The sequence below is a fragment of the Lissotriton helveticus genome, chromosome 3_1 (assembly GCF_964261635.1).
Source record: "Lissotriton helveticus chromosome 3_1, aLisHel1.1, whole genome shotgun sequence".
Classification (NCBI taxonomy): Eukaryota; Metazoa; Chordata; class Amphibia; order Caudata; family Salamandridae; genus Lissotriton; species Lissotriton helveticus.
In genome coordinates, this window is record NC_136061.1 from 1,168,598,135 (window position 1) to 1,168,622,578 (window position 24,444).

The following is a 24,444-nucleotide window of genomic DNA, read 5'->3' on the forward strand; positions in this document are numbered from 1 at the left end:
CGTGGACCCTATGCCAGGAGGCTCTGCGCCTCTGGCAGTGACTGGAACATCATGGCGTGACCCTGGTGGATCAACACCTGGCAGGTTCCCTGAACGCCAGGGCGGTCGAACTCAACCGTCGGTGCATGATGGATCACAAATGGCGTCTAAACTCGGAAGTGGCGCAAGACCTCTTTCAGCAGTGGGGAGAGCCTTGGTTAGATCTATTCGCCACAGAAGAGAACGCGCAATGTCATCAGTTCTGCGCATTGGAATTTCCAAGGCGGCACTCGCTCGGAGACGCTTTTCGTCGCGAGTGGAGTTGCGGTCTATTGTACGCCTTTCCGCCTATACCACTTCTGCCCAGAGTGCTGAAGAAGATCAGGCGCGACCGGACCCAGGTTATCCCTGTGGCTCCGGACTGGGCACGAAGATATTGGTATCCAAGCTTCCGAGGACTGGTTTCTGGCATTTCAGCCGTCTTCAGCCCGGCTTGCATGAATCCAGTGGCAAAGTGAGCAAGGGACTCACGTCTGAGCATACCCTGCCAACGTCTGGCGAACAAAGTGGTACAAAAGGGGGTGGTGATGGGCGGAGCATCTGAACCAATCAAACACTCATACCCAGTCCAAGATCTGGGTTTAATACATCACCGTTCTTTAGCCCACTCTGCCACCCCAGTTCAGACATGGCCATATGCAAATCAGTCTGACCCTGTGCCTCATGGGAACAGTCCAGCCCGAACTGCCAAGCCATGCCTTCCCTGGACCGAAAACAAGATTCCGAGGACCAGTTTCTGGCATTTCAGCCATCTTCAGCACGGCTTGCTTGAATCCATTGGCAAAGTGAGCAAGGGACTCACGTCTGAGCATACCCTGCCAACTTATGGCGAACAAAGTGGTACAAAAGGGGGTGGTGATGGACGGAGCATCTGAACGAATCAAACACTCACACCCAGTCAAAGATCTGGGTTTAATCCATCACTGTTCTTTAGCCCACTCTGCCACCCCAGTTCAGACATGGCCATATGCAAATCAGTCTGACCCTGTACCTCATGGGAACAGTCCAGCCCGAACTGCCAAGCCATGCCTTCCCTGGACCGGAAACAAGCTTCCGAGGACCTGTTTCTGGCATTTCAGCCGTCTTCAGCCCGGCTTGCTTGAATCCAGTGGCAAAGCGAGCAAGGGAGTCACGTCTGAGCATACCCTGCCAACTTATGGCAAACAAAGTGGTACAAAAGGGGTGGTGATCGACGGAGCATCTGAACTAATCAAACACTCACACCCAGTCAAAGATCCCATGAGGCACAGAGTCAGACTGATTTGCATGTGGCCATGTCTGAACTGGGGTGGCAGAGTGGGCTAAAGAACGGAACAAACTCTACCAACTCCAGTGGCAACTGAAAGGACCTCAGTTGTCCCTGCTCAATCTTCAAACATTAAGGTGTGTGCCTTGGAGATTGGGATGCAGACCCGTCCCTCCGACTGGGAGAGAAGGTCCAGCCTGAGTTGCATATGGAGTGGAGGACATATGGGGAAGTGCAGAAGGTCTGCATATCACAACTTTCTCGACCAATCTGAGGCTATAAGAATGATTTGGGCCCGGTCTTGCCAAATCTCCCTCAAACCCAAGGAATCAAGGCTATGGGGGAAATGCATAATGCAGCTGAAAATTCCAGTTCAACTAAAATGCGTCCCCCAAAAACCCACCTCGACTGATACTTGAGAGTGCAGAATTGCTGGCACTGAGCATTTCTGAAGAGGTGAATAACTCCACCTGCGAGTGCTCCACTGGGCAAAGATGTCCTGGACTACCTCCGGCAGTAGACACCACGCATGATCAGCAAGCTAACTTAAGCTCATACTGTTGGTGCTGACATTCAGACACCCTGCTAGGTGATTGGTGGTAAGCCAGATCCTGTGGCGGTGTGCCCAAGACCACAGACTCAAAGCCTCCAGACAAAGGAATTGAGACCCATTTCCCCCTGGCCTGTTCACATACCACATCGCAGTCATGTTGTCCGTCAATATCTGGACAGATCGACCTACAATGGAGGGGCAGAAGGCATTGAGTGCAAGTCTTTTTGCCGCTGTTCTAGCAACTTGATGTGAAGAACTTACTCCTCTGGAAACCAGAGCCTCCTAATCTCTAGATCCCCTAGGTGAGCTCCCCACTTGAGGGTGGATACATCCTTCACTACCGTAGTAGTAGTAGTAGTAGTAGCCAGAGGAGGAACACACGCTATCCTATACGTTAAGTTGACCTTTTCCCCCCATCAAGATACATCCTCTGAATTGCTAGGGGAGATCATGACAGGTTTCCCCCGTACTGTAGCCACTGCCTGCAGAGGCACCACTGCAGGGCCCTCATATGCCAACATGCATGTGGGACTAGGAGAATGCAGGAAGCCAGCAGACATAGGAATCTCAAGATTCTCAGGACTGGAACCCTCACACCGGACTGAAAAAGTGGAATCATTTTCTGGATGTCAGCTATCCTCTGAAGAGGAGGGAAGGTGCAGAGAAGGGTGATGTCCAGTACTGACCCTTGAACTGGAGTTGTTGGGAGGGCCGCAGGTGAGATTTAGACTCTCAGATCGAAAATCCCAGGTTGAACAGCAGAGTCGTCATTGACAGCAGGTGATGCAATATCATCTCAGGCAAGTTGGCTTTGAGGAACCAGTTGTTCAGGTACGGCAAAATCGGCACACCGTTTGAACTGGCCCGCAATCACTGCCATCACCTTGGTGAAGACTCAATGTGCCAGTGTCAATCCAAAGTGAAGTACCGCAAACGGTAGTGTATAGAACCCACCACAAGGCTCAAGGACTTCTGATCGGATAGGGGATAGGGATGTGGAAGTACACATCCTGTAGGTCCATAGACACCATTTCGTATTCAATCTCCAACGCTAGTAGACCTTGTGTTTGGGTTAGCAACTTGAACTTCTTCTTTTTGAGGAAGAAATGAATGCTCCTGAGATCTATAATTGGTCGCAGGTCACCATCCTTCTTGGGCACCACAAAGTAACACAAGTAGCAAGCTTTCTCTATTTCCTTGTCTGGCACTAACTCCACTGCTCCATTCAGAAGAGAAGTTTCTACTTCTTGTTGCAGAATGATCACATGATCGGTAGGTAGGGAAGAGGGAGGAGGTGGGATGGAAGGTGGAACTTGAAGAAAGGGAAGGAGGTAGCCCTTTTCTGTATTCTGCAGGACTCACTGTTCGAAATGATGGCCTACCAAGGAGGAAGAAAATGGACACCCACCCTCCAACAGGCTCCGTGTGGGGTTGAAGCGGCAAACTATGCTAGCTTTTCTGAAGACATGGGGAGAAAGAGGAGGAGAAGGAAGGCTGAAAGTTGGATCCACAACCTTGTACTCTAGCACGACCCCTGAATTGCTGAACCTGGGGGTTAGGTTGCTGCTGGGGAAGCTGAAATTGCTTGGAACAGAAGAATCCTCTCCCAAAGCCTTACAAAGCGGTGACAGGGCCACAGATTCTTGGTTGTTGGTGCCAGCTGAAGACCTGTCGTGTATTTCTATAGGTTCTGAATCAGTCCCCCTATTCCTGACCCTATTCTGGTTAAACTAACTATCAAGTTAACTAACAGTCAGCCCATGAGGCAAGAAAACCCCCATGATGCAGATACCGTTATCTGACGCAGTCACACTCCGGCACAGGAACGTGTTATCTGATTAGGTCATAACGCTTGAGATCTAATTAGACAAGCGACATTCCTCCAGCCCCTGATAAGGCATACGACGTTCTCATAACAAATCAAACCTATGACAACCTGGAAAATCCGTGCGGCCATTGTTTTGATTTCACAGAGAACTTTAGTAAAGAATGTGCTAACGAGCAAGTCGTATGACATCTTTATTGACGTATCTATGTCCATCCTTACGTCAATCTCTGCACCTTTAAGGTATAAATATTGCCGACCTTGCCCTATGCAAACACACGCGTGGTGACAAGACGGAGCAGCCATACTTGCCGAAGCCGAGAGCAGAAGCAGACCCCGCTGGCAGCAGCCCCGCCTTCCTGACGCGCTGAGAGACGCGCTGCTATCTCAAGCCGAGAGACCCAGCACCGGCGCTTCTGGGCAGCCCTCGCAGGCAGCCTGGAATATCGAGAGCAGAGAAAGAGATACCATTCCTCATTCATCCTAACTTCCAGGTACAGAACTGAATAACCCCTCACAGAGAATTCTTTAGTTATTCACTTGGCAAAAACAAACTTAACTTAAACTGTAACTTTCTATTCCCGCCCACGCATTAGACTTAGGTCAGGTACACGGGGTAGGCGTATTTAGAAACACCAGTTGAGTACGTTTAGTCAAATGTATATGTGTATGTAAATATATTTTAATCATTTTAACATCATATGGCTCAGAAACCATATCAATGTTTTTACAGTATTATTTTATACTATTGCTTCTAATGTATGCACTTTACTTAACTATAAGTATTGCAATAATATCGATCCATTTCTCTTGTACGAGAAAAGAGACTGATCAATAAATAACATCTTTTATTGAACACGCCCGTCTCTTCCTTTTCTCTACATTCTGATGAGACTAAGAATGCACGTACTGACTGAGTAAAATAATTGCCTTGTGCTCACACGACTCTCGAGATTGACTCTTGATTAGGGGAGAGCAAAGTTGTCATGTTCTATGGTTGTCAGAAACTAAATCCCTTCTTGTCTAATCAGGGAAGTTAATCCTTCCTTGAACATTCGAGAAAGTTTCTAGCGAACTCTGAGCTTAGCTGGCAAACCCAAAAATTAAGTCTAGTATCGACAGTAGTAGACCTAGTTAACGTCTGGCCTAGGCCTTTACTGCTGTAGGTACTATTCCAATGCGCAGAGCCTATTGGGAAAATAGGAGCTACACTACATGGCGCCCAACGCGTTTGGAAAGGGCGATAAAACTAACGTAAGACATTTAGAGTAACTCAGTCGTGCTTTCTCACTCAGACCCCTTTTCCCAAATACTCCAAGTAGTGTAGCTCCTATTTTCCCAATACTTCAAAGACGTCTGGAGTGGGTGAAAGGTTATATCCTCCAAAACCTCGCAGGAGGGAACTCCTATGTATGGTTCTTGGTATAGTCAACGTTGAAGGATAAACAGTTCCAAAATATTGTGCATCTAATCTCTGTTTCCATAAAGAAACCTGATCTGCAAACAAAAGACATAAGCTTCCTGTCGGTAAAATGGCAGAGAGTGATGATGAAAGAGAGGCAGTTAGATTAGCAACTGAACTCGCAGATGCTGATGCTACCATGCAAGCAGCAGACGCGGATATAATACTCATTCCGGTCATCAAAAGGAGATCTATAACCTTAAAACTTATAGAAAATGGACTGACACCTAGAGGTGGCACAGTCATTCGTAATTGAGGCACACGAATATCGGCAGACAGAGGTATACTATTCATGGATACATTTTCCAGCAGCAAATGCTGTAACAAAGTACTTCCACTATTACAAAATAGAGGAACCTCCTAATGAGTACACTCCTTTTGAGGAGGTGGAAGTACCACTCAAATTCCAAGAGCATTTGCTCTTATTTGATGGCGCCCTAAAACATAACAATCACATTACAAGGCTCGGTCCTTTAGGAAGACCAGGAGCAACGTGGCCGGTCTTAGCCGGATACACACCACATCCAGACATCGAAAGAATGCCTGCAGCAGAGCTGTTAATACAGCTAAAACAACTACTAAAAATTCATAGACAATTAGTTCAGTATGTAATGCGGACTTCAACAATTCAGCCAGCGATTAAACTTCCACAGCTGACCCCTCACCAGGGGAACACAAATAAAATTACACCACAGAACATCCAATCCTGCCTAGGTAAAGTTCCAGCTAAACGGGAACAAATACCATTCTGGTTGGCACAGAAAATCACCCAAATAGAGGCGGTGTTTCCTGACACCACCCCGCTGGAAAAACACAGGATTCTGACTATATGTCTCCCAATGGGAATCGCACCACACATTGAGGACTGTGACACTTGGGGTACAGTCTTTGCTTCCATCTACACAAAAACGCACGGTGTTCCATCCATTTCGGTAATACCAGATGTGCTAAAACAAATTCAAGATGAATACGGTCCAGAACCTGCTTTAACTCTTGGTATGAAATTACTAAAAGACTTCAAGCAGGTCTCGGCTATATTATTAGCCAACATAAAAGGTGAAGCAGCAAACGTGGCGATCCGCCAGAGGTTAAAAGAGACAGATATAGCAGACCAACCAGCTGAAATTGCCAGAATCATAGAAAAATCCTATGAAGAACTAGGCAGAGATTGTCTAGGTGGAATACCAGTAAAACCGCAACTGACTACAAGTCCAGAAAAAATATTTTTTAATAATAATAATTCACCAAAAAAGAACTGGGATGGAAATAAACAATCCAATCCTAAAGAAAAGAAATTCCAGTCCAGAGGAAGGTCTCCGAGGCGAAGAGAGAAATCTCCAAACCAAAGACAGAGGTCACCACAGAGTGACCCCTCTGGGAATAGATATAACCTTAGAAATAGGGATAATATTAAAAAACCTGATAGATATCAAGACATTGATACACGTCCCTCTCAATCTTTTCAGAATTCCTCGCAGAAATCGGAAAGAAGAGGACGATCAGAAGAGCACGCCAAGTCCAAAGACAAGGAACCTGCTCAGCTAAAAAAGAAATTACAATTTCCAAAAAAGAAGGTAGCCAGTATCAAGGTAGTTAACTATGCCGAGAATACTGAGGACACAACTGAAAACCGGAGAGTGGGCTCAGACAATGCTAGACAGCGCAGCAGAGGTGAGCATAGCTCGCAAAGTCCTTATGAATCATCTGGAGACAGTGGACACGAATGAATACCTTCAAGTGGAAACTGCAGACACCAGAGTTAAAAATCATGTAGGATGGGATGAGGATTCTCCTCCTCACAAAATTCAGTTAAAATCACAACCAACTGCACAAAGGCAGTACCCAATTAAGCAAGAAGCTAAAAAACAAGTAAATGAAATACTAGATCAGCTAGAATACCAGGGGGTGATTGAAACTTGCACCTCACAAATGAACAATCCTTTGTTTCCGGTCTCCAAACCAGACAATTCATATCGTCTAGTTTTGGATTACCGACACCTTAACACATGTTGCAAAACCTTTGCAGTGCAAAACTCACACAGTGCTGCACTAATGAATAACATAGTGCGCAAAAAATACAAAACAACCTTGGACATCTCCAATGGATTCTTTTGTCAAAACATAGCACCGGAGAGCAGATATTTAACTGCATTCTCAGTAAATGGCACTCAAAAACAATTCTGTCGGTTAGCCCAGGGGTACAAGAACAGCCCGGGGGTATTCTCAGCGAGAGTAACAGAATTACTACAACTATATGATGATGAAGCATTATCTTATGTTGATGACATTTACCTAACAGATGATGACTTGGAGACTCACTTGAAAAGAGTGAACACCATAATACTTGGGTTCGCTGCAGAGGGTTACAAATTCAACTTCAAAAAGTCCAGAATTGCCCATCTGACGGTCCTATTCTTAGGATATGAGTTATCAAGTGAAGGTAAAAGCCTGGCAGACAATTTCCTAGAGAAATGTGCCGTAATCCAAGCTCCTAAAACACTAAAAAACCTACAGTCAATTCTAGGCTTCCTAAATTTCGGAAGAACATACATTGCAAATTACGCAGAAAGGGTCAAACCCCTTTATGATCTAATTAAACCAGACTTTAAAAGATCCAGTTGGACTCAAACACACACAGAAATTTTGAGATCCTTACAAACAGACATGCTAATTAAAACAAAATTAGAAACACGTGATAACACACGCAACCTTGTGATCCGAGTCATCCCAGGGAGATGCGGATTCACATACCTGACTTCTAATGAAGGAGAAAAGGTACCAATTGCATTCAAATCACACTTGTACACTAAGGCTGAAATGAAATTTAGCCCAACGGAAAAAATTCTTACAGCGACACAGACAGCTATAGCAAAAGAACGAGCCCTGGCACAAGGTAAACGAATAATAATCGTGACACCGATACCAGCCCTAGAGGCGGTAACAAAGGCAAGCATTACAAATGCTAAAGCACTCCATCCGAGATGGATACAATGGGCTAACTCTCTTGCTGCAACAGACGTGGTGTACGAATTTGATCCTTACTTAAAAACACAAGAATTTCTCCAATATGAATTTGAATGTCCTCCGCCGACCGAAATTCTGCCTCTAGACCAATACGGCTGTATAATATATACAGACGGATCAGCACAACCCGCAGTAGGGGGTAAACAAGCTTACAGTGCTGCGTGCGCGATTGTTAAAGGTCGTTGGCACGAAGGGAAATTTAAACCAACCCTCACTAAAACCCAATCTCTAGGAGATTGCACAGCTCAGCGAGCTGAACTACTAGCATTCAAGATGGCGCTTGAAAATACCGATCGAGAATTCCCCACACTCATAGTGTGCGATTCGTATTATTGCGTTCAATCTTATAATGAATACTTGCAGATCTGGCTTCAAAACGGTTTCAAGGATGCGAAAGGTGGCACAATCAAGCATAAAATGCTATGGGAACAAGTAGCTCTTTTACAAAAAGAACTACCAAAGACTCACGTGATACATACACTGAGTCATCAACGTGATGGCGTTCACGTTGCAGGGAATTCATTGGCTGATGAGGCCGCGAAGGCAGCTGTGCAAACGGCTTCCGTAGCTGCCGTCACCCGGTCAAAAACAAAAATAGACAGCGAAATATTACAAGCTGTCAGCGCTTCAGAAAAGGATTCGATAGAACCACTCCCTAAAGGCTTTCCAGTAAAATACTCATACATAACTGATGAAAACAATGTTCCTTTTGCTCAAATCCCTGGAGTGGGGGATAGGGCAATTCCAAACATGGAACATAGATTAAGACTAATAATAGCGGCACACGAAGGGCTTGCTTCTACCCATGCTGGCGTCTCAGCCACTGTATCATTATTAAAACAGAGATACTGGTGGCCACAAATGAGAAGACAAACAAGGAACTATGTTCTAGCATGTGAAATATGTCAAAAAATGAAAGTATCAACTGTGAGACGTCCAGCACAGACGCCCCTTCTAATCTCGGATAAACCATTAGCCTGTGTTTATCTAGACCACTGTGGTCCCTTACAAAGGGATGGTAACTATAAATATATCTTGGTCGCAGTGGACTCATGCACGAGATTCATATGGATGTAGCCCCAGCGAACGGCTGACGCCAGAACTGTTATAAAAGATTTGCGGGTCTTCATCGGCACATACGCAATTGGCATTCTGCATTCGGACAATGGTCCTGCTTTTAGCTCTCGGGCTTATAAGGAGGCCATGGTCAGCATGGGCGTGCAATTGCGGTACTCTTGTCCATTTCACCCTGAGGGGAACGGAATTGTTGAAAGAAAAAACCGTGACATAAAGCAATCTATAACGGCAAAGGTATTAGGTTCGGGAGCTGGGTGGGTCAAACATCTAATAAGTGTCCAACGTAGTCTAAATAACTTGCCAAGAAATTCTCTGAAGGGATTCAGTCCGTACAAATTATTATTCGGAACTAGGATGTTGATCTCTGACCTTGATAGTCAGACTTCAGTGGTAATAGAAAAAAGCTTTGATGTCAAAGACCGTTTGGCTATTTTGCAGGACTTAAACAAAACAAGAAAAGACCTGAGCAACATACAGTTGAAACAACAGCCAACAACCACTGAAGAATCACCACCTGTCCCAGCAAGACCTGTCTGGATTCCAAAAGTCGGGGATCTAGTCAGGGAGAAGATCGCGGTAAAGAAGGAATTTGGGCCTTCTTACAGAAAAACAGTTCCTGTCTTGTCTGTCAACGGGACAAGATCAGTTGTACTACCGCCACTTGCTGGAAAAAAGGAGAACCGAGTTGTATCCATCGACCTGGTAAAACCACAACATGTGGCCGATAACAAACAGTAGGCCAAGTGGACTCCCAATAAGTAGCAGAACACCAAGGTTTGCTACCAGCACAGAGGTCCTATCAAAAAGGCTCATCACATTCGAAACGCCTGCAGAAGAACAAGAAGGACTATGCAACAATGCAATAGAACTAAGACCTCTGAAAACCCAAATAAAGACATTTAGCAGAGACACACCAATCTATACTGAAGTACCAAGTGAAAATGCAAGGAACAAAAATCCTGAAGCAATTGGAACAATTGACAGAACTGCATCCGGGTACTTCATCAACTTCGATGATTCCTCTGACGGCTTCAGTGAATCAAAGACACAGCCATCATCAAAATCCTTTAAAGACAAAGCTAAGGAACTTTTGAAACATCTGAAAGAAACATATCTGGTTTCTCCATGGATTGAATTTTGGGTGGGTTTTGGTGCATTTATCCTCATACTTTGGCTCATCATGGTATTTACTTTGGGACGCTTCATTGAGGGAAAATATGCTAAAATGGACACAGCAAGTCAGAACATCAACTTGGTCCTCAAACCACACACATCTTCACACGTCGAGAAAAGAGAACTTTCTTCAGAACTTTCTTCAGCCAACTTCACAGCCAATCCTATACCTGGTGGGGTAGCCTGGGACAACACTGACTATGAAATTTATGGTCCGGTCGAGATCCTGAAATATCCACACCAAATCAAGATCTCTTTGAGTGACTTTGCAAAACCAAACTCATTTGCTGATGATTGGGACTTCGAGAGTATTAACAACATGATGTCTGACTTAGTAATGTCTGCTAAATTTACAAAACATGATTATTTGCAAGGTTCTACAAATTATGACAGTATGTATTGCTATAACCACTATGGTAACCATTTTTTACATAAATCTGCACAACCTAGAAATGTTTTAAATTATAATCAATGGGAACATTGTGCTACACCTCCAAAAGGAAGCTCTAGAACCGTATATGACAAATATTCATATTTTTCAGGTTTTAACATAAGTAATGCTGAAACATTTTATTTTAAATTGTCAAACAAGACAGGGATGAAAACCATGATAACCAACACAAAATTGATATATTCAGATTCATTCTTTGAAAAAATGAATACATTTGGATTTGATTATTGGGACAAAAATGTTGATTTGAAAAGTGTTTGGGGTACAAAAGAATGGCAAGTACAGGGTTTAGAAGCTTTGTTTAGAGCCTGCATGATCCCAGAACAAATGATATTTTTAAATGACACTGTTCAACAAACCACCTGTCTTGGCTTAGCCAAAATCAAAGATTTAAATAATCCGTCTATTCCAAAGCCAACAATGTTTAGCAATAACTCTGATACAGATGAAGAGATAGACGTAAACCATATATTAAACAAAAACAGAACACATCCTGATTGGAAACAATGGTTGATCTGGCCCACAGATACAAATAACTGTCAAGATAGATTCCTGAATAAAACACAGGGTTTTAAAATGACCAGGCCAGACCCTAGATATCCCCAAAGACATCACCCAGGGATAATAACAACCTACAGTGTGGGCAAATTATGCCTTCAATGGCTACAGACTTCCACACTGCCTGAAATTAAGCAACACCTAACTTTACTTACTGATGGTGCTGACTTGCGTGATTTCATAATGGGACCACGCAAACAGCGTCAAAAGCGTTTCATAGCAGCCTCTGTATATGCAGCATACAATGAGGCCTGGAAGGTTACTCAAATTGAGACAGCAGAAAGAATACGGGAAATTGACCGTATTAATTTGGAAAAATCACTTTCTGTAGTGGACAATGGGTTAATGACTCTGTCCTCCAGAATTTTTTCATTGGACAGCATTGTGTCTTCAGCAATCGATATATTATCGCAAGACTTACTGTTATTACAACATGGTCAGTCACAATTGCGTTCCATTGTACAGCTTGGCTGGACGTTACAAAATCTGCGTTCAGGCTATGTGCCTTGGCGTTTAATCAACACAACGTCACTATTCCAAATCTTTAACCTTACTGATAGACAAATCGGTATGGCGCAAAAGGGTGCTGATTATACAATCTTGAGCATTGAAAAACTAGAAAGATTACCAATGACAATGTCAGAACGACCTGTCAGTGAATGGATAATACACGGAATCATAAATATTCCAATCACAACCTTCAGGTTTCAATACTGCCAAAAATATATACAGGCTGGCATGTACGAGAAATTGGGAAAGGGGTACCTTAAAACAACTTGGAACCTGCCCTATTCACATGCATGTGTCAGTAATAAAGGACAGAAAGTGTTTCTTAGTGGCAACAATTGTGCTATGTCACTAAGCGGCACGCTTCTGTGTAACGGAATTAGTTTGCATGGAGCCTGTGAAGGGAATTCATACAACCTTTCATGTCACCAGCAAGGCGCACCTGCAACTGAAATAGAACCATTCTTTCAAAGACTCTATAATGGGAGTTACATTCTTATTGTAGACCGCAGATGTTGCAGTCTTATGCCCGGGACTCCTTATCTAGTAACTACAACGGCGAAGGTCAAGTGCTGTGGACGCTCTTTATTCCCCAGCTCCTTTCCAGACAGGGAGGCAAGGGCATGGCCCAGTTTGAAAATTACTTCTATTCGAATAGACACTTTAAGCAGAATGAAAACAGTGCTTCTTCAGACGCCTACAAGGCTCACGTCATCAAAAGAAACGTATGATCTACAAGTCGCAAGGACGACTGCAGAGATACATACATTATTATCAACTAATTCCCCCGTACATTTCGCGGAAATCCTAAGCGAAATCTTAAATATTTCTGATACCACTGGGGTCTCAAAGGTATTTAAGACAGTATTTTCGATGGCATTAACACCATTCAAAGCCATACTGGGTATTTTTCCAGATTTCGTCCATTCGATTTTTGGCGGACTTCCCCTGATCCTGGGACTAATTGCAGGAATCCTATTCTTAGTCCTTATTTTTCGTTATGGCAACCCATGTCACAGATCAAACTCTCGCGACAATGGAAGATACGATCCTAGCCATTGGATACCAGGACCGGATATCAAAAATCCTGGGACTCTCCCGGCTTAGAGACCTGAACATGACTTGGTTTCTATCATTTCGACCAATGTGGCAAAGGTGTGTTTTACCTGTACTAAGGTGTCTGCTATGCGGAGAAGAATGCGTGTTAGACACCTGTCTGACGCTACAATCGGATGCGCCGGTGGATGCAGATACACTGTTGGTTCCTACCAAGGTTCACGCTTTGTGCTGCCCTCAAAGGCTGCCAATCCTGATGACGGCATTCCTGGAATCTTCACCACTGCGATTGAAGAGTAGTGAAGTTCAAGATGAAAGCAGCATCGAACCGGTACGACCTTCTGTCAGCAATGCGAATCAGAATGTCAATGGAGACAATCATGCGCATGAATGCATGGATACACCTATTTCCGACTTAGTGGAACTTTCCCATGAAGCTGTTGACAGTTTTTTCGAAAGCCTGAATGATATGATGTTCTCTCCAGAACAGAAATAGAGACTTTTGAGTAAACTCGCACACGGCGTTCCCTGAATTCGGCCTTCAACTTTAAAAATAAAGTCACATGAACAATTTCACTCCAGTTCACGGACAGCAATTTTTTCAGCATGCCCCTTAAAATATTTTTCTACATATTTTTTCCCGGGACACTGATCTTCTGCTTAAAGTAAGAAACTATTCCTAGAGAACTAAAATTTCTATTTTTAGATACTGTATAGACTTTAGCTGCCCGCTGGTAGGTTCACAAATATTTTATTATGTGATGAAATGGTCTCGGACTTCCTTTCTGTATAGCCATATTAAGAGCCATTTCATGTGTATTTCTCATATACCGATAAGCAATAATGCATAAAAATGCGTGTTTACTTTTGCATTTAATTCATAGCTTAAGTGCATACAATATATATGACTGCAATTTTTCAGTATATTTGAAAATTTCGAAATGCATTTATGTATTTTGGGGTGGTAAGGTATACACTATACTCTATAGTATGTTGTACTATGTTATACTATGCATAGATTAGTAGATATGACCATAGTTAGCGTGGAGTGGGTGTCGTGTATTTCTATAGGTTCTGAATCAGTCCCCCTATTCCTGACCCTATTCTGGTTAAACTAACTATCAAGTTAACTAACAGTCAGCCCATGAGGCAAGAAAACCCCCATGATGCAGATACCGTTATCTGACGCAGTCACACTCCGGCACAGGAACGTGTTATCTGATTAGGTCATAACGCTTGAGATCTAATTAGACAAGCGACATTCCTCCAGCCCCTGATAAGGCATACGACGTTCTCATAACAAATCAAACCTATGACAACCTGGAAAATCCGTGCGGCCATTGTTTTGATTTCACAGAGAACTTTAGTAAAGAATGTGCTAACGAGCAAGTCGTATGACATCTTTATTGACGTATCTATGTCCATCCTTACGTCAATCTCGGCACCTTTAAGGTATAAATATTGCCGACCTTGCCCTATGCAAACACACGCGTGGTGACAAGACGGAGCAGCCATACTTGCCGAAGCCGAGAGCAGAAGCAGACCCCGCTGGCAGCAGCCCCGCCTTCCTGACGCGCTGAGAGACGCACTGCTATCTCAAGCCGAGAGACCCAGCACCGGCGCTTCTGGGCAGCCCTCGCAGGCAGCCTGGAATATCGAGAGCAGAGAAAGAGATACCATTCCTCATTCATCCTAACTTCCAGGTACAGAACTGAATAACCCCTCACAGAGAATTCTTTAGTTATTCACTTGGCAAAAACAAACTTAACTTAAACTGTAACTTTCTATTCCCGCCCACGCATTAGACTTAGGTCAGGTACACGGGGTAGGCGTATTTAGAAACACCAGTTGAGTACGTTTAGTCAAATGTATATGTGTATGTAAATATATTTTAATCATTTTAACATCATATGGCTCAGAAACCATATCAATGTTTTTACAGTATTATTTTATACTATTGCTTCTAATGTATGCACTTTACTTAACTATAAGTATTGCAATAATATCGATCCATTTCTCTTGTACGAGAAAAGAGACTGATCAATAAATAACATCTTTTATTGAACACGCCCGTCTCTTCCTTTTCTCTACATTCTGATGAGACTAAGAATGCACGTACTGACTGAGTAAAATAATTGCCTTGTGCTCACACGACTCTCGAGATTGACTCTTGATTAGGGGAGAGCAAAGTTGTCATGTTCTATGGTTGTCAGAAACTAAATCCCTTCTTGTCTAATCAGGGAAGTTAATCCTTCCTTGAACATTCGAGAAAGTTTCTAGCGAACTCTGAGCTTAGCTGGCAAACCCAAAAATTAAGTCTAGTATCGACAGTAGTAGACCTAGTTAACGTCTGGCCTAGGCCTTTACTGCTGTAGGTACTATTCCAATGCGCAGAGCCTATTGGGAAAATAGGAGCTACACTACAGACCCAGTGAATGTTCCATGGCCTTTGACGCATTAAACCTTTCCAACGCCAAATCCACCTGGTCACCGAAGCGGAGCACTCCATCGAATGTAAAATTCATTAGACTGGACTAAACATTGGAATAGAAATCATATTTCTAGAGCCAAGCATAACGATGGTGACAGATAGAGGTGCTCATAGCCCAGGCGACGGAATTAGACATGTCAAGACCATATTTAATAATGTTGCAGGAAGCATTTTGAACATTGGCGATAACCTCCTGAAAATGGTCTTTCATGTCTGGTAGGATAGGAGGTAGCATCATCTGGGCTATCTCTCATAATGCATGGATGTATCTAGCCAGAAGAAAATCGGGATTTAATGATTTCAAGGCAACACTTCAGGCTGGAAAGGATTTCTTACCCCAGACCTGTAGTCTTTTGGACTCCCTGTCCGATTGTTCTGCGGGAAATGCTCTGCCCAACTGTATACTGCAGGAGGACGCCTCTGTCACTAGACTGTCTTGTGAAGGATGTGTGGTAAAAAATGGCAGGTCGACCTTGCTGAGCAGTAGCTTTGAGCAACAAGCCTGTCCACTGCCAGTGTATATCTTGGGTTCTCCCAAGCTACCAGGACAGGAGCCAGTAATGCCTCATAAAAAGGCAACAAAGGTTCTGATATGATGGAGTATGCCAGTAAAATCTCTGTGAGGATATTGGTTTTTGTTTCAGTCGATGGGAGCTGTAAATCCAAGACCTCTGTATCCTTCAACTTAATCTTATGGAGAGACATCACTTTAGGTGAGGATGGACCAATCCGGAATTCCATTGCCAATGCAGGGAAAGTATCCAGGCCATTAGCCATTGATGAGCCCTCACAATCCTGCAGGGAATCCTGCCCTGGCCTACATAAAGGAGACCTTGCACAGGGTCCAAGTTTATTCCAAAAAGTTAATGCAGGAGTTCTCTGTAAGCCTCCTCATCTGACTTCACATCTGGCGCTGATGAAGGCAATGTCAGTGGTTTTGGCGTCGGAGGTGGCGGTGTTGGCCTTAAGGGTGGTGAGGTGGCAGGTGCTGTATCAAAGCAGGGCAGAGGTGCTGGATTTGAAGGTGTGGCACCGAACAGTGTCAGCTGAAACAACATGAACAGTGGAAGCCGTGCTGGAGCCATCGAGCCTGAGGGGTCTCCGTGTGGCGTCAGTGCCTTTGTTAAGATGTTGTGGTTGGCATTTAGGAATGCTGCTAGATGTGAGCATGATGACGGAAAGGCAGGAAACTGGTGCGCCGAAGGTTCAGGCACTGGAGCCGGCGCCGAAGGCTCCCAGCACAATGGAGGTCTGTCTGCAGCTGGTCCTAGTGGAGGAGCAGGGTTACACAGAGGAACCTTAACTGGCATTTGAACACCTCTGGTTCTGAGGACGAATGTCCTTTTGCAGTTGGAGAACATCAGGGAGACATACCATTAGACTTTTTGGATTTCTTGTATCCTCTGTTTGGTGAACGTGGAAGATAGAGAATGGGAAAGGCGTCAAGAAGGTTTTCTGATGGTCGTCCCTGACCCGAGCCATAAAAAGCTTGGCCTCCCAGTTCCTGGTGTCCTTGGGAATCATTATAAGACAGGAAGAGAGACTGGAAGAGCAAGATTTGGTGTCATGATCTGAGTCATAGCACTACAAACAGATAAGAATGGGGGTCAGTGATGGACATCTGTCCCTCACAGTCCCCACAGGGTTTAAACCCCGATTTCTTAGGTGGAGACATTGGTACTGCTCAGACATTTTTTGTGTGAGAAAAAAACTTTTCATTATTCAAAGCTCCGCATCTGCGTCGAAGAAGCGGAAAAAAGGGAACTGATGTTGATGTGCTGGAGCAGGCGCTTTATGGTCTCTTCACTTCCGGCGCCAACCGAGTCTAGTTCCCTCTGCTGGCAGCATCGAGGGTTTGAAGTTTTCCGTATTCAGTCTGATGTTTTACAGAAGATGAACCTGCAGGTAGAAGTATCCATCAGAAATATATAGATCTAAAGATATAGATAGATACCTTTATATTACACAGGTGGAGAAAGTGCCTATGTTACGGTTAGGTCAGAGTTTCCATCCAACAGCCATTTCATTTTAGATTTCTTCTGAACTCTGGCGATGTTTGACAATCTTTACATGAAAGTAGAATTTTACTCAGCGAAGTACCGTTGCTCGATTTGTTGTATACTTATTCAGCATTTTCTCCCATTTTACATTTTGGGACCATAGACTCAGCCAGATATGCACACCCAAAACGAATGATAGAGAACGGAGGGTGAGCGGCCATTCTCTGTTTGACTCTGTGATTGGGTTGCTGCAATTTGAAGAAAACTCATACAGGAACCCCTAGTCTAACACAGCATGGTTTTGTGCTTGTGCTGTGTTGGTTGGTGGTACTGGCTGAAGGCCTTGCAACCATTTTGCACTGTATACAGCAGAAGGCCATGTCGAGTGGTGTACGGTATTCTCTAATAGAAGTTGTATATAATATATATCGTTAAAAAAAACACTGGAAAAAAACAAGTTTCAAGTGAAAATATGATTAGCTTTGGTTATACCACCTTAATGTAGGTTTATGAAAGCCTCACATATTTACTTAAAAAACATAGTTAAAGCATAGTTATGGTTACATTTAAAAAGCTAAGACCACTGAAATATGCACGCTATGGCTTGCTCCACAATCCATAGCTCTCATGACATCCAAACAGACCATACATTTGACACCAAACAGTGCTTGTGACTTCAAAATATTTATAACAATAGGTAACAGCACCTAAAATCACAGCATAATTAGATTGTAATATATACTACAACCACTAAATAATTTTATATTTGTTCATTGATGTATTGATCTAAAAAAAATGGCTAAAGTAACATTATAGTTAGGTGAGAATTTCACTGACAACGTAGCATTTTACAAAACCACTGAAATCCAATATTTCTAGTTAGCTTTGGTAACTATAACTCGTGCCCTATGGTAACTATAACCCGTGCCCTATGGTAACTATAACCCGAGCCCTTGCAATGCAAAGTTTTCTAATCAATAATTTAATTGCAAATGTTTCAGTGATGTTATCACTGATTTCATGGAAGATGTCATGAGTGATGTAATATGTGGGATAATTAGCAGTGCAGGACAAAAGCGTAAAGTATATTTACTTTAGGGCATGAGTTATTGTTACCAGAGCTATAACTGGTGAATTTCAGTTGTTTTGTACGTTTAAAACATTACGTTGTCACTAAAATTCTCACCTTACTATAATGTTACTTTAGCCTTTGTTTTTCTTCCGTGAATTTCAAGGGTTTGCGGCCTGTGGCTAACCCTTCTGCAGGCAGCCAACGCTACACTGTGTGCCGGCCTCGGACATAGGCAGCAAGGGTTTGACTTATTAAAAAAAAAGAGCACTGATAAGCAACACCCTACAGTAATAAAGTAACTCCAAGTATCGGATTGGTAAAATTGCTTCAGATCGCGAATATCGAAAATGTGTCCCTTAAACAGTGATGCTAATCAATGAAGATCATTCCATGCTGCACCCTACATAAAATAACACTAAGTGTTAGTGTTCTAGGAAGGAGGCAATCCTAGTCCTTCTCCAATCTGTAAGGGTGGCCAATAAAAAGCCGGTATGTAACCCTGATAAGTTCCACTCCGCAATTCTCTCGAAGTACGTCCTTCACCTAGTTCCCATTCTTTTAGCTGTGGCGTGTTCACAGCTAAAAGAACGGGAACTAGGATTGTCTCCTTCCTATAACGGTGACACTGAGTGGTATTTTATGTAGGGTGCCCCATCATTTGCAGAAGAGGGTGGTGATATCCCTTGATGACTAACGAGCATACTACAAAGCTTTGAATGCTTCTTTAACTAGGAGTGACATGCAGTTTTGGTCCTTGGATGAACACGTTGGACAGCAAGTTTTTTGACAATAGCCTTGATAAAGTCTAAGGGGAGACAAAACACGTGTTGGTATAGTGGCAGTCTTTCGTGCTGGATGTAACAACAAGAAGTATTAAAAAAACACCAAATTGAAGAAACGGAACAGTGTGGACTCTGTATATCTCATGTTTGATTTGGAACATGGAATGATCTTCGTTGATTAGTATCACTGTTTAAGGGAAACATTTTTGATGTTCGCGATCTGAAGCAATTTTACCAATCCGATACTTAGAGTTACTTTATTACTGTAGGGTGTGCTTATCAGTGCTCTTTTTTCAATAAGTCTTTACACACATTAGGTCACTTCTGTGTGAATAGCATCTCGTGGTAGTAGGTGCATTGGAGCTAAGCTAGCATCCCTGAACAAATTGGAATGTATTATCATTATTGACTCACACCATATTACCGTTTATTTTGACATTTTTGAGCTATTGATTGTGCAGTTCTTTTCCCTTTTAGGGAAACACTACTACCAATGTATATATAATTCAAGCAAGGGTTTGACCACAGGGCGCAGGCAGCCAATAGTGGCTTCAGTGAACCCAACTCCCTGGGCCACATGATGAGTGAGGGGCCAGCATGACCCCATATCCCTAAGCCATATGAAGCCCTGGGACCTCATCCCCTGGGGCTAAAATCCGTTATAAAAGTGGAGGGGGACCACACAGGTCCCTCCACGAGCCTTATTAGGCTCCGTGGACCCCATTCCCCGGAGATGCATGACAATAAAAATGGGAGGGAGGCCACGCGCCCCCACTCTCTGGACCTATTATGTCCCAGAGGGCCTCAACCCGCAGGGACTGCCTTAATTATGGGTGGGGGCCCTAGTGCCATAAGGTGCACCCACACAGCTGTAAGGGGTATGCGGGGGAGACCAGTGCCCCTGGGGCCCCAGCCAGATACCTTCATGCAGCTGCTTTTTTGCATGCTCCCTCCGGGCGGGACAATATCTGTTCTGCATCCCTTCCCGCAGGAGTGTGGGCAGGGAAACAGAAGTCTGTTCCCACCCGGTGGGTACGAAGTGGGAGCAAACAAATGTTTCCATATCTGTGCTAATGTGGGCAGGAAAACTACCCTGTCCCAGGGGTGGGCTTCCCGGGACAGAGAAATAAAGCAGGAAAGGAAAACAAAATAAAAAAATGTTTGACCCGAGGTGGGATTCCTCTGGGAATCCCACCACCAGGCCTAGAGTGCTTGGGTATCCTTTTTTAAAGGTTTTTTTAGGACTCGTGACTGAGTCCCAAGGCCTGAGATGAGTGCTGCCACTTCCTGGTTGATGTGGTGGTAGCCAATCAGATCTCAGCATGAGATCTGTTGGGTCAGCTGATCCTCTGTGACGTGAACTATATATACAACATTTTTTAGCCTCAATTGCTCACAATCTACTGAATGGATTTACACCAAATCACAAAAGCATTCTTTCTGGACTGTCTGCCAAATTTGGTGTAAATCCATTCAGCGGTTTGGGCTGTAGCTGTTTCCAAAGTTCATATGGGAAAATGAAGGGGGGGAAATGTGTTTTGGGACCACACCCCTCTTTTTCTTGGCCCCCCTCTGCACAGATCAGCCCAATCCCTTCCGTGCACAAACTAGTCAAATAGCACTTTTTTGGAAAGTTTTATGGAGATTTGTCAAATAGCACCAACGTTATTAGCAACACAAACGTATTTCCTATGGAAACACAATCCTAACTATAACTACCCAGTAGTTGCCACTGGGTAATATATTGCGATATCACTGTTCAGTTCTCCTATTGGGAAAAAACACTTTTTGAGGACCCCACACCCCCTCATTTTCCCCCTTTTGACAGAGCACCTCGAAACATTCCAGGAAGATACTGAAGCAGAGGACCTTTTTTCCCTTACAAAGTTTTGTGAAGATTCAGCAAACTGCGTCAAAGGGATAAGCAAAACAAAATGCTTTTCCTATACAAACGTGATCGTTACTATATATCTCTATTGGAGCATGGCCCACTGTCCACCACATGTTCCGACTCTGTTTTTTAAATAACAGTAATATAGCACACTGGACAATGGCATTACACCGAGCCTAAGCACGTTTAATACATAATTATGATCATCCATCTGGTGAAATTCAATTTCATGAAGTAATGATATATCTATCATATTGCCATTTAGATTAACAGTATGTTGTTTACATTGAGATGAATTTCCTGTAATAACCTTACTAAAAGGTCCATGTTGTCCTATCAAACTGTGGGTATTTATTTTAGCAATTGTTTTAAATAGATATCCACAAATTTAGCTAGTGGTACACATTTTAATCTCTTCCTGTTACAATTAACCTTACGGGGGAATTCATAGTGTCCTTATGAATTTTAAGAAATACCTTAAACTACTGGTGTTTTTGGATTTTCTTCTCTTTAATAGACTCGTTTTTATTTCAATGATGCCTTCTTGCACCTTGCCCAATATAGGTCTCTGTTTAATGGAAGAGCCTCAAAGTACACTAGTGGTTTATGGACTTGTTTGGTTAATAGCTGTGCTTACTAGCAGTAATGTTTCCAGACATCTCTATATCTTACCTGCAGACCAACATATTTAGTCCGTGACAGCATAGCATCATTTATTTTATACAAATGTTACCTCGGTGTGTTGCCCATGTGTTCTTTTTTTATTCTACTGTCTCAAGTCTTGCTCTTCTTTATGTAACAGAGGTTTGTTTTTTATTCTGTCTCTAAAACACAAAAAAAGGCAACAGTCCTGACTGTGCACTAAATGAAAAGAAAAACGAATCACAGGCTAGCCCAGAGAAAGAGGGCCAGATCCTATCAAAATCCAAATGTGTGAACCAATTTGAGCAACCACTGCCAGCAATAACATCTGAAAATGGGGAAGTAACTGAGAATGTGATCGATGAGTCGGGAGAAAAGAAGAAAGAAACAGAAAAAGAGGATGGTAAGCATATACACACTTATTCTCATGTGCTCTCTGCAGTCTTTTTTTCTACGCAAAGATTTGAGAAATAAGGACAACCGGGGCCATCTATGTTGCCGCTGTTCGTGCCTGAGTAAACACTCAAGTATTTAATGATTACGCCCCTGTCAATCTTCAATGGGCTTTCTGTACATTAGCCAGGCTTCCAAAGTAGCACTGGTTTGCTAGTCCCAGGCTTCCCTTTATTAGGCTGTGTACCATGCATTGCTTCTGTTGATAGCACAGCTGGCACCTTACAATTTTAGATTTACAAGGGCCTACAGAAGGTGAATGCACTGTAAGACTAAGGTCGGGTCTGAGCTCACATGGCTGTATGCTGCTACCTAGGTCCTGCAGTATTCCACAGAATCACATTTGTGTTCGAGGGGTAGCTATGTACACAATACCAGTAATTTGCAAATCCTAAGTACAAATGAGCAGCCAAGTTACAGATACAAATGTGTGTTCCAAGTGACCTCTGTTGCTTGGCTGCACTCCCCTTGATACTTTCCTCCCCAAAGGCCTGTTGTGTGGCAACTTGTTTTCTTACTGCAGGCCTCCCAGTTCCTTATTGGCAAGATCCCTCTTTCTTCCAGTACTCCAAGCCCCCACAGTAGCTGAGATTTGTCTTTGTTCTATCCACTGTAAGGTGTTCACAGCTTCTCCCACTCAAGTATTAATGTGCCCCAGTGATGCATAAAGCATCCCTTCTCTTACCTGCCAAGTCCATGAATATTCTTCATTTACAGGTTAGAGAATGATGGTGGAACGGTAAACTTTTTGAAGACAACGTTTTGCTAAATTCAATACCGTTTTGTTTGTACTGGAGTATTTTACACCTTTGTTTGTGGAGCTAAGATGTGATGTTTTTTTATTGCGGTTTCTCCGCTAGCTTTTCACTCATCTGCTAGTGTAGTGTTCCCGCCAGCACCTTTAGACAAATGATCATCCTGTGGAGAAAACACATGAACATGCTCGGTTCCTTATTTGCCCTCTGATAGCCACACACACACACAAATGAATATCCAGTTTTGCAAAAGGAAGTCTTATTGAGGATACTGAAGGACAAGGAGCAATGGTACACACCCTGAAACCTGGGAATCTTTAGAAAACACTAGCTCTCCTTCAGCGAGGTGTGTCCTATGTCATAGTTTGTAGTCTTAGCCTAGAAGAAGAGCCAGGGAGGTTTTTAAATAATAGTTCAGATCTAATTTAAATCTACTCTTAAAACCTACCTCCAAGTGTCACGCAGAGAAGCAGTGAGATGTCTGTGGCTGTTCCTGTTCCATATTGAGGGTGACTGTTGCCAAAAAATGTTTGAGCATCAAGGTCTTCTTCATCGTCCAGGCACATGTCTCCAAGGGCCTCACTATTGAGAACTTAGCAATTGCATAGTATGCAAATACAATGGCAGCAGTTACAGGTCTGTTTCTGAAGCCTGTTACCAATCACTTGAAAAAATCAGTTGACACCAAGTCCCAGAGGAAGGTGGAGTTTAAGAGGGAGGGCAGAACCCAAAATCAAGAATCAATCACTGTTTATGATCTTAATTAAGATCAGATGTTAATCCATGGACACTCTCTAAGTCTTTAATAACATAATAAAATTAGCTCCTCTAGTGCTTAATATTGCTACGACCTCAACAAGGTGCATACATCCATGATTGTTTTTAACTCTGCAGCCTCAGACACCTCAAGGAAAACGAAAAAAACTGATGGTTGGAATGCTTGAATTAATTTCGACCACTGGTAATATCTCAGGCCACAATCCAGTCCATTTGTTGCCAAACATGCCACCATCAGCCCTATGCAGATCAGTCCTAGTCCTGCTCCAATACGAGCACTCCATCCCAAAATGCCAGGCCAGGTCCTGCTCTAAACCAGAATGCAAGCAACTCCAGAGCAATTTTTGCTTTGTCAATAGGATGCAGCTTAGTTGTATTGGCAAGGTGAGGGTGGCACCCACACCTGACCATGCCCATCATACTGAGGAAAAGTAAAAAGTGATGGGTGGCGTGCTTGTATGAATCTCTGCCACTAATAATTAGTGGGGCCACGTTTCAGCGTAACTCTTTTTCTTCCTCACATCATGCCACCTCCGACAAAAAACAGCCATATGCATATCAGAACTAGTACTCCTCCAGGAGGTAGAGTCTAGCCCAAACTGCCTGGTTA

General features: G+C 43.3%; 1 protein-coding gene across 3 annotated transcripts in view; it reads left to right on the top strand.

Annotated features, from left to right (window-relative positions):
• The window catches only part of ZRANB3 (zinc finger RANBP2-type containing 3), a 929,924-nt gene that overhangs the window by 709,032 nt on the left and 196,448 nt on the right, over positions 1-24,444 (top strand). For all 3 annotated transcript variants that reach the window (XM_078681806.1, XM_078681805.1, XM_078681807.1), the window contains one exon: positions 22,049-22,252. In XM_078681806.1, coding sequence (XP_078537932.1) covers positions 22,049-22,252 — 204 coding nt within the window. The remainder of the gene's footprint in view (positions 1-22,048; positions 22,253-24,444) is intronic.